The 12,533-nt window shown below is 43.7% G+C and overlaps 1 protein-coding gene across 1 annotated transcript; it reads left to right on the top strand.

Moving 5' to 3' along the window:
* The first annotated feature begins 319 nt into the window (after positions 1-319).
* On the top strand, positions 320-11,944 carry pkdccb (protein kinase domain containing, cytoplasmic b). Its single transcript, XM_020085229.2, has 7 exons — positions 320-1,042; positions 2,082-2,222; positions 3,951-4,222; positions 4,578-4,657; positions 4,964-5,071; positions 10,332-10,508; positions 10,932-11,944. The coding sequence occupies exons 1-7, from the start codon at positions 458-460 to the stop codon at positions 11,036-11,038; spliced, it is 1,470 nt and encodes a 489-aa protein (XP_019940788.2). The 5' UTR covers positions 320-457; the 3' UTR covers positions 11,039-11,944.
* The last annotated feature ends 589 nt before the right edge of the window (positions 11,945-12,533 follow it).

Consider the following 12,533-nt stretch of genomic DNA (forward strand, 5'->3'; position numbering starts at 1 on the left):
ACCAGTAGCTTTAGATTAGTTGATCAGCACACTAACAAAACTACAGATTTCACTCACATTTCAGGTACGAATGACACTTTATGTTTGACTCTGTTAAATAAAAACACGTAGATTGTCATGAGACATATAAATGAGTCAGTATGAGTAAATCAGTGGAAGTAGAGTAAAGCTGTAGAGTGAAAGCTTGGAGGCGCTTGTGCTCGCGGGCTGCAGTGACAGCCTGAGCTCTCCTGCAGAGTCTCAGCGGGTGTAAAGTTACGAGCGCACAGGACACACCTCCAGAGGGAGTTCCTCTCCGGCTGGAGGTGGAAACAAGGAGCTGATCACTTCTCCTGCTCCGAAGTCAGGAGGAGTCTTTCCTTCCACTTGGAGCGAGTGGTCCTCGGAGCCCGCGGCCGTGCGCCCCCTTTCTATCCCCCTCTCTCCAGCAGCCGAGGCCGTGCCAGCGAAAGGAGAAATGCCCGAGATGGGCAACTCTTTACGCGCGGCTGCGCTCCTGGCGTTCGTGGTGCTCTCGATCCTCGTGTCGCTGCTGGTCAGCAGCGTGCAGCAGTTTGGAGCGAGAGTAACGCACTTTTCTAACGCGACTGTCTCTGCTGCTGATGAGGAGCAGCTCCGCGGGGCGTTGATTTACCAGCTCCAACAGAGGCGCCAAGAAATCATACCGCTGCTTATACCTGAGGATGAACTATCTGAGGGAACTCGACTCTCTCCCCAGCTGGACTCCTCTGTGGATTATGATCTGTGGAATGAGATCACGCACGGCTCCAGGAAAGCGCATATGGATGAAATGGGCTGTGACTCTCTGGTGGACATGCAGGCTGTGGAGGTCCTGGGCTCTGGATACACCAAACTGGTTGTCAAAGTGAACCTGGCTGGAGGTCAGCCAGTGGCTTTAAAACTTGTCAACGAGCAGGGAATAGACATGGGGAAGTGTGTGGAGGATTTTAAAGACCCGCAAGGCTGCCGGGAGCTCGTCTCCTACAAACTGCAGAAAGAAATAGTCCTGTTGCAGAGGCTGCAGCATCCAAACGTCATAAAGGTGAAGTGTGACCTTTGTTTTTATTGTTTGCATCAGTTCAAATACTTAAATTATCCAATAAACTGTTACATTTGAGTCCAAACAATGTCGAAGAGAATGTATGTTATTTTAAAGTGAGGTCAACCAGTGGCCTTAAGAGTGGTCAGCAAGCAGAAGATATGGGGAAGTGTGTGGAGGATTTAAAATACTTTATGAGCTCTTAAAGAAATAATGTTACAGAGGCTGCAGCATCCAAACGTCATATAGGTGTTTTTCCATGTGTGCATCAATTTAAATACTTATATTATCCATTGACTTGTGAAGTTAGAGTTAAAAAACGAAACCACATTCTAAAGAATATATTTCATTGCAAGGCTGAGGAATGTGTGGGACGTCAGGAGCTCCTGGCCACTGCTCAACACTGGAAATACTGATGGAATATTATTAAGACTTTCCATAATCCACGCACCACTGCTCACATTTTCCTTTGTCTCACACACCACGAAGTCAAAGAAAGGCCTCATTGGCTTTGCAGGACTTTCCCATGTAATTAAATTAAATTCACTGACCCCACTCTGACCTCTTAGTCCAGTTTGGCGAGAGCTGACAATGTGCCTCTGTCCTCCCTGCTATCCCTGGTTGCATCTGAAACCCCCAGCGCTTATTCACTCAAACCATTACAGCCCAATTTAGAACTAGTTTGAACTAAACGGCTGGGTTTGTTGCTCGCGTCCAACTGGTCGTGTGACAGCAGTGTGTCCGGCAGCTCGATTAAACTCACAAGTGTACCGACCACATTCCCCCGCTGTTGACTATAATGTGATTTTATTGTCACAAGTTTGAGCTGCAGGGAGTGAGGCTGGCAGAACACTGTGTCCTCTCATTTTACACACACACACACACACACACACACACACACACACACACACACACACACACACAGCCTGTTGCTTTGTTTGATTTCTGCAAAACTAAATGCAAAAAGAGAAAAATTAGATTATTAATCTCTTTTGGTCCTCTGTTTAACTGTGACTAACTCCAGTCGTTCCCCACTCCACAGCTCAAAGGCCACTGTGCAGGAGACTCAAGAGTCCAGGGAGGAAGAGGAGTAGAGAGAGGAAGAGTTACGGTCATTCTGGAGCAGGGGAATCCTCTCCAGATGATCCAGCTGCTCCAGAGCCCCTGGGAGGACAGATTCAGGGTAAGCCCATCAGCTTCCTCTCTTTTAGCTCTTGATGCGCACGCCCTGTCATTTAGCCTGTACAGTGCACCACACACTATCTCTCTCCCTCACACACACACACACACACACACACTGCACACACACTGCACACACTGCACGTAACACGTGTGCAAGCCCTCGCTCTTCTTCAGCAGAAGAGATGAGGGTTGACAGAAGAGGGGTCGTGGACATTTGACACTGCTGGAGGTCCGACATCTGCCACTCAATGTATTTGATCAGGCTGAGGTTGGAAATGGAGATGGGTCCTGGAGTTAATCCACTGGAGGCGAGGAATTTCAGACACACACACACACACACACAAACACACGTCTGCTCAGCTATCCTTATTAGGACTTTGTCAATTGTGGACAGCTAAAGCAAAACCTTATCCCTTACTTTATATGTTACTAACCTTAATCAGTTCTTGCCTAGCCTAAACTTTAACCTTACCACAATTCACACATCGTTAGCACTATAGGGTCTGGTCCCAGTGACGTTTACTGGTCCTGACAAGGTGAGTGTTTAGACTGGAAAAGGTCACACACACACACACAGAGAGCTTCAGCTCAACCCCCATCACAGGTATGCTCACAGTGGGAGTCAACTCAGGCTGAATTTACACTCCAGGGATCCAAGTATGTGTGTTTGTGTGTGTGTGTCTGTGTGTGTGTCTTTGCGCATGCATGTGTTTGAAAGAGAAAGAAAGAGAATGAGTTGCAGGGAGCAGATAAACATGGGAACATTCATGTTTTCTTTCTGGATTAGCAGCAGTAACATGGCGGTCTCAGAGTATCATCGCAACTCTGGGCCTCATTTTGCTCCATCACACAAGCAGCCGTTCATAATACCCCCCCTCGAGCTGCTCGGCCCCTCTCAGCTACGTCGCATCTGCGCAGGCTACAGTAATCCACGGGTGTTTGGTTTCACCCAACTCTGCTTTTACAGTGCTCCGATCCCACCGAGTGACGTCCGAGAGACTGGCGGCATTACCTAACAGTGTAGCTATGTTTGCAGTGTGACAGGATCATTTCATGCTCTGTCAGTGCGTGGCTAATGCCTTTATTTTGCCTGTAGTGGCCTACTTATTTTCCCTTTCTGTTTTTATTATAGGATTTAAAAGGCTACTATAAAAACAGACTGAGGAAATGGTTTGCAAATGTGGTCTGTGAAACGTTTTAAAAGCAAATAACTCTGGTTTATGCAAGACTTGACTTTTTCATGATTTTTACCATTTTTAGCTTTTTCATGAAACATAATTATATTGTCCGAGTTGTCACCATTCCAGGAAGAAACCTCTCGAGGAATTAATCCGGTGCTTCCGACATTTTAATACGATTTTTATTTGACAAACTTGGAAGAAGATGAAGTGACAAGAAAAGAAAAACTATTGCTTTAAATGGCAAAACTTGAAATTAGTAAATAAATCATGCTTGAAAAACATTTTTAAATGAACCAGTGATAACATCTTAAAATGTAATTTTTTTGTTTTAAATGATTGAAAAAGCCAACAACATCCACACATGACTTGTCTTTTTTCTTACTAAATTACTTAATAATTAAATTGCTGCAGATAAACCTTCTGTTGCCAAACTGATTCATTGTCCAGGTTGCAAGACTAGTGTGTTTCTCCCTGTCAGAAATTGAGTGCAGTTGAACAAACTATCGTCAGTCCAGCTGATCAGGTTTCATTGTGGTCGCTCTCCCCAGGTTTGTCTGGACCTGGTCAGGCTCCTCCACTTCCTCTCCCAGTCTCCTTTGGGCTCCGTCGCCCTGCTGGACTTCCAGCCCCGCCAGTTTGTCACCGTGTCCGGCGAGCTAAAGCTCACGGACCTGGACGACGCCAGCGCGGAGGAGACCACCTGTCAGAGCGATGCCGACTGCACCCTGCAGTTCCCTCACAGAAATTTCACCCTGCCCTGTTCGACTGGGGGCGTATGCGAGGGCCTGAATGAGAAGAGGAACATTTACAACGCCTACAGGTAAGAAGAAGTGACAGTTTTACTGGGTGATGGATGTGTGATGGATGGACGGAGCGGCAGCCACATGGATGATTGCTTAAATACAGGCCGAGCTGACACCTAAACTGTTGTCCACAGTAAAGACATCCAGCAGAAAATATGCAGTCAGATGGTGGAGATGTGATAAATTAGTAAGTAGTTGCAGTGGAAAAAATGGAGAGTTTCCCCTTTAAAAAGCCGTCAGATTTCTTTTGACAGCTTTATGGACTGTTTGTTTTAACACCAATGTGAGACAAGTCATGTTCTGTGAGGACTATGTGATGGGGCTTGTCTGTTTCTCTGTCTGTCTGAATGAGTTGTCTCTGCTTGGCCCCAGGTATTTTCTCACCTACCTGCTGCCGCACCAGGCCCCGCCCGGCCTCACACACCTGGTAGACCACATCATGAACTCCACAGGTGAGGACTAGAGACGTCTCGACATGACGGGACGCCGTTATGCTATTGAAGATCAGAAAGTAAATCACGCCATTATTGGAGGCGTGTAATTAAGTGTCCTGGTGTACGTGCTTCTTTTTAATGAGCCTCGGCAAAGTGCCCCGCGACGTGTAACGCAGTAATGAATACAAGTTGTTATCTGTTGAGATCACACAGCGAGGATTAGACAGGAGAGCTTAGTGGAAAATAAATCATATATATTGGATGACTTTACGCTTGTTGTCAGTTCGATCTTTTCACCAGACTTAATGCTTTGTATGTGTCCAGGGGAGCTGAAAGCTGACATCAATCAGACGCTGGAGGCCTTTGAACACATCCTCCTCCTCTACAAGTCTGGCCTGCACCTGGACAACCTGCCTCCATCAATAATCAGAGGTACGAGCTTGTGGAATGAAGGGTGCTTCTATTTTTTTTATGAAGTACAGTGGGCCCGCTTCACCTTTTTTTTAATTCACTTTTGGAGAAAACTCTGGTGCCTTCACCACCTTCATTTTGTGTCTTTAAAGAAAAATGAAAGGGGGGAGTGTTCCTCCCATTCAGGCTGTTTTGACAGGTTTATTAGGCAGCTGGAATGAAAGGACAAAAGCAACAAAGTGGAATTAATCCTGCATGTCTCCGGCTCAGAGAGAACAGTCGGCCTTCATTTAACAAAACAGCGCTGGGATTACACACAGTTATTCCTTACAGAAGAAAAAAAATTATTTAGTCCTTTTGCCTTTCAGAAAAGTTATATAAGGAGAACTCCGGACATTTTACTGAGATTTTCCAGAGGGACAGTCTGAGAATGTCTAAGTCAGTTAGTCCTGACTTTTGAAAAAACTTAACCTACCAGCCCTGTTGTCTGGTAAAGATGCGAGTGAGCCCATGTGAGTATGCATCCAGAAAAGATTTGAAAATTCACAGAGAGCAAGTGGGCTTGGAAAGGCGACATGGTTTGAGAGGTTTTGGCCAACATTGATGTCAATGTGCTCTAAACATAAACACGTGATTTCTGCAGCAGAATTAACACGTCTGAATGTTCCAGACCTTTTTCCTGTTTTTGTAAACGCATGTGACCTGAACAATCTTCTGCTACATTCTTCAAACTCTGGAAAATGTCCAACGTTCATGTCTTAAAACAACATTAGAGATTTCTTCTTGCATTATTTATTCTCCAACCTTAAAATTCCTTATATGAAAAACGATTTCCTTTTAAATGGTCATATAAACCAAACATTTTTTTTTCATCTCACTCTTCTATACTCCCATTGAGCCCCAGAAGTCCCTCACATTTCTTCTCTCCAACTCTCCTCCGCTCACTCCGCTCACTCCGCTCCTGCGCCCCTCACCCCTCCCGCCGTATGAAATATTAATAACAGAATGACTGGCCCACGTTCCTGTGGTGAGATTTTTCCCGTCCCCCAGATGCTGGACTGTTTATATAGCAGCGCTTTGTGAATTTAATCACACATTCAGGGTAAAGAGGCCTGGGCGCTGAGGCTGACATCGGGAGAGAGTGTTTTAGTTTAACAAGTCGGTGCCGTGAGCCAACCCTGCTGCTGCTGCTGCTGCCGCTGAGTGTATGTGATAAGACCTAGAAAAATATGTATATCCATTCGCCATACTTTGGGTCTTGTTGAAACAGAGGTAGTTTCAAACTTAATTTAGCTCCGTTTATAGTTTGACACTTCTGTAAAAACACAGCTAAAGGTAGCAGAAGTTAGTTTAATTCATCAGGCTGTGTTCAGAAAAATATACCCGTATCAAAAAGGTTTAAAAAAAATAGACCTCTAATATCTTGTCTTTTTGAGGCTCTTCTGGCTCTCAGCCAGGCGCTGAACTCAGGACATCTTCCCGAAACTTTACTGAAGGGCTGTATGTGAGAGAGCAAATGTCTGACTCACTTGCTTCAGACATTGTCTGGAACTTGTCCTGCCAGTCCCGAAGTAAATTGTCCTGAAAATATCCTGAAAATTCACAGCAAGCTAGTGGGTGAGTCGATGACAGTTCCAACATAATGGATTGGGGGGGGGGGGTGTCATACATGTAGAAGACACAGACATACAGGTCAACTTGGAAAAAAGATTCGAGAGCTGTAGACTATAAGGGCCAACGCTGGTGCCAATGTGTTTTGGACAAAAACGTACGATTACCGCAGTGGAATTTATACATCATGTCCTGCCTCCTGAGATCTCCTGTTGTCGTCAGTGCATCTGTCCTGGAAAATCTCCTGCTACTACTTAATATATGAAAGGGAGAAAGAAAAAGAGTTCACGTCTGAAAATGGTTTACAGCCACCAGCCAAGATGTACTCTGCAAAAGTTTAGTGTAATGTAACCTCATCTCATTTCTTTTTGCTTGTTTATAGACTTATTCATTTTCTTGCCAAGATTAAGATCAAATAACCACTCACATAATTATACGATTAAAGCTACAGCAGCTGTTTCCAAAGGTTAAAACTCTGCCAACCAGCACCTCTGCTGCTCACTATAGTGAGTTTTTTTCTTTTAATCATTAAATGACTTGTCTCTGCTGATTGACTACAGGGCTGTAGGCGCTCATTGTAGTTGTTACATTGTTTTAGATTTAAACAAATAAAGTATAATGTAATGTTTATTTGTGGAGTTTAAGAGTTGTTGATAGGTGGATTTTGTTATCTTTGGACAGAGCAGGTTTTAGCCTGGCATCAGCAGAGCGATTTGAATTTGGATGTGGTCTGGAACTTCTCAGTACATTCTTGATTTCGAAGGGCTGTTATCAGTGGTCCCAGACCAAAGGGCTTCTGGACGCAATTGGATAGACCTGCAACCAGTCAGGGCAATGAGCGTGTGACATACATACTATTTTCAGACATAGATTCTGGAAAATGTTAGGACTCCATTTTCTGGATATTTTCTGGACACCGGACGTATACAGCAAGTCTGACCAAAATCCAAAAAATGAGGTGTTGAATTACAATTTCTGTAATTCACCTTTCACATATGAAGAATGCAGCAGGAGATTGTTTGGGTCAGATATGGGAAAATTAGAAGGGGTGGCACCTGGGTAGAGCATGAAGGAGGTAGGACAGGATGCATCAATTCTGCTGCAGTAATCACGTATAGGTCTAAAGCACATTGGCACTGGCGTCAGACCTTACCACCAAACGCTCACGAATCTCGTTGTCTTTTCAATATGACATCTTAGTTGGCCTCTTCTCCTTGTATGGCACCTCTTTTTTTTTTATCCCTGAAGTTTTTTGTATTATTACATTTTTTCCAGTTTTCTGCCCACGCACTCTCTCGCTAATTGACATTTTCCTGCCATATTCTCACTCTGACATTTCCTGAAGATTGCCTGGCAGGAAAAGTTCCAGAGCGACTTCCTCAGACATTTGCGTTCTCACGCACAACCCTTCTTGACTTCAGTTCACATCTGAAAGCAGCTTTGGTGTGTCAACAAACACTGTGTGCGCATTTGTTTGTTCCTCTTTTCGAGGACAATAAATATCCCATCCAGTTTGTTTAATACTATCTCTCTATCTCACGGATTCCAAAGCAGCAGCAGCCATTTTGGTTGTTGATGAAACAGCTCCAGAGGCGCTCCTCTGCCCAACCCAAGCCTTTTTAGATAAATGCTTGTAATTGAGCCAACTAGTTTCAGGACGGATGGAGCCGTCTGAAACGAGTGGAGAGCCAGACCCATGTTTGAAGGCGAATAAACACGAGCTTGCTGATAGCTCTTGCCAGGCTAACTGTTTACACATCTCACGCTAGCCAGCTGGTAACTGTAGCTGTATATTTATCGGACTGCTATTAACGTGGTTTGATCTTCTCTCCGAACTCTGCGGAAAAAAAAGAGGAGAAGATTATCTCCACAAATGTCAAACTATTTCTATAAGTAATGAAACCAGAGTAGAAAACCAAGGGGGAAAAAACACATGAGCTCACTAACGTCTCGTCTCAGAAGAGAGAAAAAAATCGAAATCGCAGCCAAACACACAAACACAAAGCTTGATAGAAGAAGCCAAATGTCCACAAAGCTCAAAGAGGAACACGGTGTAATAACATGAATGTGCGTGTGTGTAGAGAGAAAAAAAGATGCTGATCACGTACCAGGTCCTAATTTGAAATTGCTGACAGATGGAGATTCGCTGGTAATGTGGATGTAACTTCTCCAGCTGAGGGCATCTATGATTTGATAAAGAATCTGGTTAATATGTTTCTATAAAGACAGCTGCAAATAAAACACTCTGTTTTGGTGCTAATAAGCAAGGATCTAATTAATGTATGTCCTCAGCACATTAATATATTCATGGCAGTATATTTATTATACTCGTGTTCTATATATAAATACAAAGGGCAGACTGTTTCCTGCTGTTTATCTTATACACAGAGAGCTTATATTTATACATCTCTGTTTGTGCAACGTTTGAGGCCCGACAGCCTGCGTCTCCCCGGCAGGCCTCATTTTTTTTCTCCCCTGAGGAGGATCGTCTGAATACTCCTTCTCCTTGTTCGCTTTTCTCAGAACCAGAAGGTAGAACCTCGCGTCTTTTTCCTCTCAACAATACCCCTACACACACACACTCACACACACACACTCACACTCACACACCACATGTCCTGCCATTTAGGAAGGTTAACAGTTTGTAACAGTGTGCCTCCTCCATATGCTCACTCACAGAGTAGGCTTTTGTCCATTTCTGTGTGTGTGTGTGTGTGTGTGTGTGTGTGTGTGTGTGTGTGTGTGTGTGTGTGTGTGTGTGTGTGTGTGTGTGTGTGTGTGTGTGTGTGTGTACATGCATACTTCTTTCTCATGGCTCCTGCTAATGTGTAGCAGATGATTTAAGGCCAGATCCACCAGAAGTCTGACTGGGAGAATTATAATGATGAATGAACACAAATGTTGGGCAAGAGGAAGGTGCAGTGATTTCTTTCTTAAGTGCAGAGCAACTGTTTGTGAGACAAGAGCCTAAATTCTTTATTTTACAAAGACCAGTATAGATGTTATAGATCATTGTCGTTAAAAGAAGAAAATACGTTTTTGTCAGAAGATATAATGAGCAACATTTTTTTTACTATGTGGCTTTTTTGGATTTTGTGGTTTCTGTTCCTCGCTTGTGAGGATTTGCTTCTTTTCTTTTGCTCGTGTGAAACTGGTTTTGGGTTCTGAACTTGAAGTCACACAAAACATGTCTTGGGATTTCCTTTGAGACCAAATGATTATGAAATAATTAGTAGTATTAGGAGCTAGTATTGCAAATTAAATCATTATTATTCAGTCTCTTCAGATGAATCCCTTTGTCAATAACACTGGCATCAGAAAAGGGAAGTAAATTGTACATGCATAAAATATTAGAAAATATTTGTTAGTTATATATTATAGTAAAGTAATGTTTGTCATTTGTCATCCTAAAGTTGAATCTTTACTTTAAATGTGTCAATCATAACCTCAGTAATCCCTTGGACTCAGTCACGTCTGTAGACGTTCTGCAGTTACAGCATGTTTTCTTTGTTGCTCCTCTTCAACTTCTTATCAGTTGTCTCTGCGCTGCGCTGAATTAGTGTCCCCCACGGGGATCATTAAACTTTCATCTCACCCTCAGAGAGGGTTTCTAAAATCTTTCAGCATCTTCATTGCATTGAACTGGCATCTCTGTGTCTCCTGTGGTTAGATTACACCGTGATCCGAGGAATGGGAACCTCTGGGAACGCGGAGTACCGCTGCTGGCCATCCTACAGCCAGCAGGGCTGCGTGCTGTCGGTCCACAGCGCCAAGGAGGCGGCGTACATCTGTAACTCCCACTCTCAGTGCAACAGCTTCACCCTGACTGGACAGAAGACGTGGACAGGTTCGTAAAAGCAGCAAATGAACTCCTCTCTTTCTACTGATCTGTCATCTGATCCCAAATTGTTTCCGATTTTGTTTCTTCTCAAGAAGCTCGGTCTTAAATACAGTTTTTCTAGCATACGTAAACACATAACATGAATCAAATAGGCTTCATGCACAAACAATGAAAACGCACTGTGATAAGTTTGTGGAATCACCAACTAAATCCAGTTTGTCACATGATTGAGGCTGCTGACTAAACACACTGAGCCACAAATTCTTTAATCTTTTGATGAAGCCTTTTAAATGTTGAAATGTACACAGTTATTAAGGATATCAAGTCACAGCATGTTGCTTTATTGATGTTGCCGACATGTTAAACATGGTTCTTATTCTTTTGTTCTCTTTCTCTCTTGTGTGTGCGTGTTTTGTTTTTTTGTTGCAGGGCGCCTCCTGGCCTCTTTCAGTAGCGGCTTCAGTCATCTGGTGCCCGGTGGGACATCAGAGGTGTACGTGAAGAAAACCAAAGCTCCCGAAACGTCTACGGCGTGACGCGAGGAACAAACAGAGCGGCCCTGTTTTGAATTTCGTCTGAGTCGCTGTGGAGTGAGGATGAGAGCGAACGCACAGCCGGTGATGTGAAGCAAAGCAAAACATTGCGCTTAAGATGAGAGACCGTGTCCACCTCACGAAACACGTCGGACGCAGCTCGTCTCTGTGGGTACACAGGAGGAGGGCAGAGGACGAGGCGGCGTTTGAAGCGAGGCGAGTGAATGTGATGTATTTATAGGGCTTCTGCTCTGTGACTGTTTGATCTCTCTGCCAGCTCACTGCCACTGCCAGCTACTATTTAAAGGGATTTCCCTTCAGGTACAATTAAGGAGGGAGAGCCTTGTGCCCTTGACATGTTTTATTTTTTGTTTTTTTTCTTTCTACCATGTCTTTATTCGCCATGTGTGTTGGCTTTCGTTGTGAGGCCAGGTCCCTGTAGTAGGACTTTCAAGCCAAAGAGGTAATGAGAACAGCCACTGCAGCTCAGCGTTTGAAGCCTGAGGACGAGAAAAGAAAACAAGCTCTTATAGAAATACACTTTGCTGTTAATGCGCTGAGGTTGCGACTGTTTTTCACGGTTCCCTGACTTAGCTGTGCTGTGGTACAAGATGGCAACAACCATGTAAGCATTTACACATAAACAACGAGCATCGATGATTGAAACCATTCCAGAGTCTGTTTTACATACTTTTGTAAACTTAGTTTTTCTAGTGCTTAGCTCATGAATATTTATATGATCAAATTAAATGTAAATGTTCTTACATGATTGTGCATTTTAGCTTATACGTGCACCTTGTGGGTGAAACTTTTATTTTCAATGAAAAATTATTCACTTTTATACTTCACTTATTGTAACTGTACAGTTTTACAATTTGTAATTATATAAATGCATTGTTTTTAATTTTTGCTGCTGTCATTTGCATTTTTAATTTATTTAAGTGTAACTGTAATTAACAGGGTTTTATTTATTTCTCATTAGCACATGTGTGTGTGTGTCAGTCAGTGAGGGAGGGGAAACTTGCATGTGTATACTGACCTGGTTTTGTGTGTGTTTAAGTCCTTTATCTGATCGCGTGCCCCCACATCAACAATCTGTGGCCCATCTGAATGGGTGAAACTGCAAACCTAGGGAGCTCCGCAGAGTTTGCACAATACCAGAGGAATGCATTCAAATGCTGCGTCATGCTGGGCTCATTATTAGCCTTAATTAATACATGTAAATTAGCTTACTTACTGGCTCCTTTCTTATGGTGGGGGGAGCGGCGTTACTGTTAGACAAAGACAGTCATTGGGGACAATCGGAGCTCGATCTGTGGTTTGCACACGAATGGGCTCGCCATCTGTGCCTGCCAGGAGGAACCTGGTGGGGCTGAGATAATGGCAGGACGGCAGGGTGGCAGACTGAGGGATTTTGTAAGGTCAAGAGTTGTAGCATCAGGATTCATCAGCCGCAGAGTTTCTGGTGGGAGAGATATCTGAATTCTAGCCCTTAAAA

This window comes from Paralichthys olivaceus, chromosome 12, assembly GCF_024713975.1.
Source record: "Paralichthys olivaceus isolate ysfri-2021 chromosome 12, ASM2471397v2, whole genome shotgun sequence".
NCBI classification, from domain to species: domain Eukaryota; kingdom Metazoa; phylum Chordata; class Actinopteri; order Pleuronectiformes; family Paralichthyidae; genus Paralichthys; species Paralichthys olivaceus.

Bases quoted from the DNA above. Each gene is read 5' to 3' on its own strand.
- pkdccb (XM_020085229.2), top strand. From the start codon at position 458: ATGCCCGAGATGGGCAACTCTTTACGCGCGGCTGCGCTCCTGGCGTTC. The intron at 5,072-10,331 runs GTACGAGCTTGT...TCCTGTGGTTAG, and splicing joins GCCTCCATCAATAATCAGAG to ATTACACCGTGATCCGAGGA. The intron at 10,509-10,931 runs GTTCGTAAAAGC...TTTTTGTTGCAG, and splicing joins TGGACAGAAGACGTGGACAG to GGCGCCTCCTGGCCTCTTTC.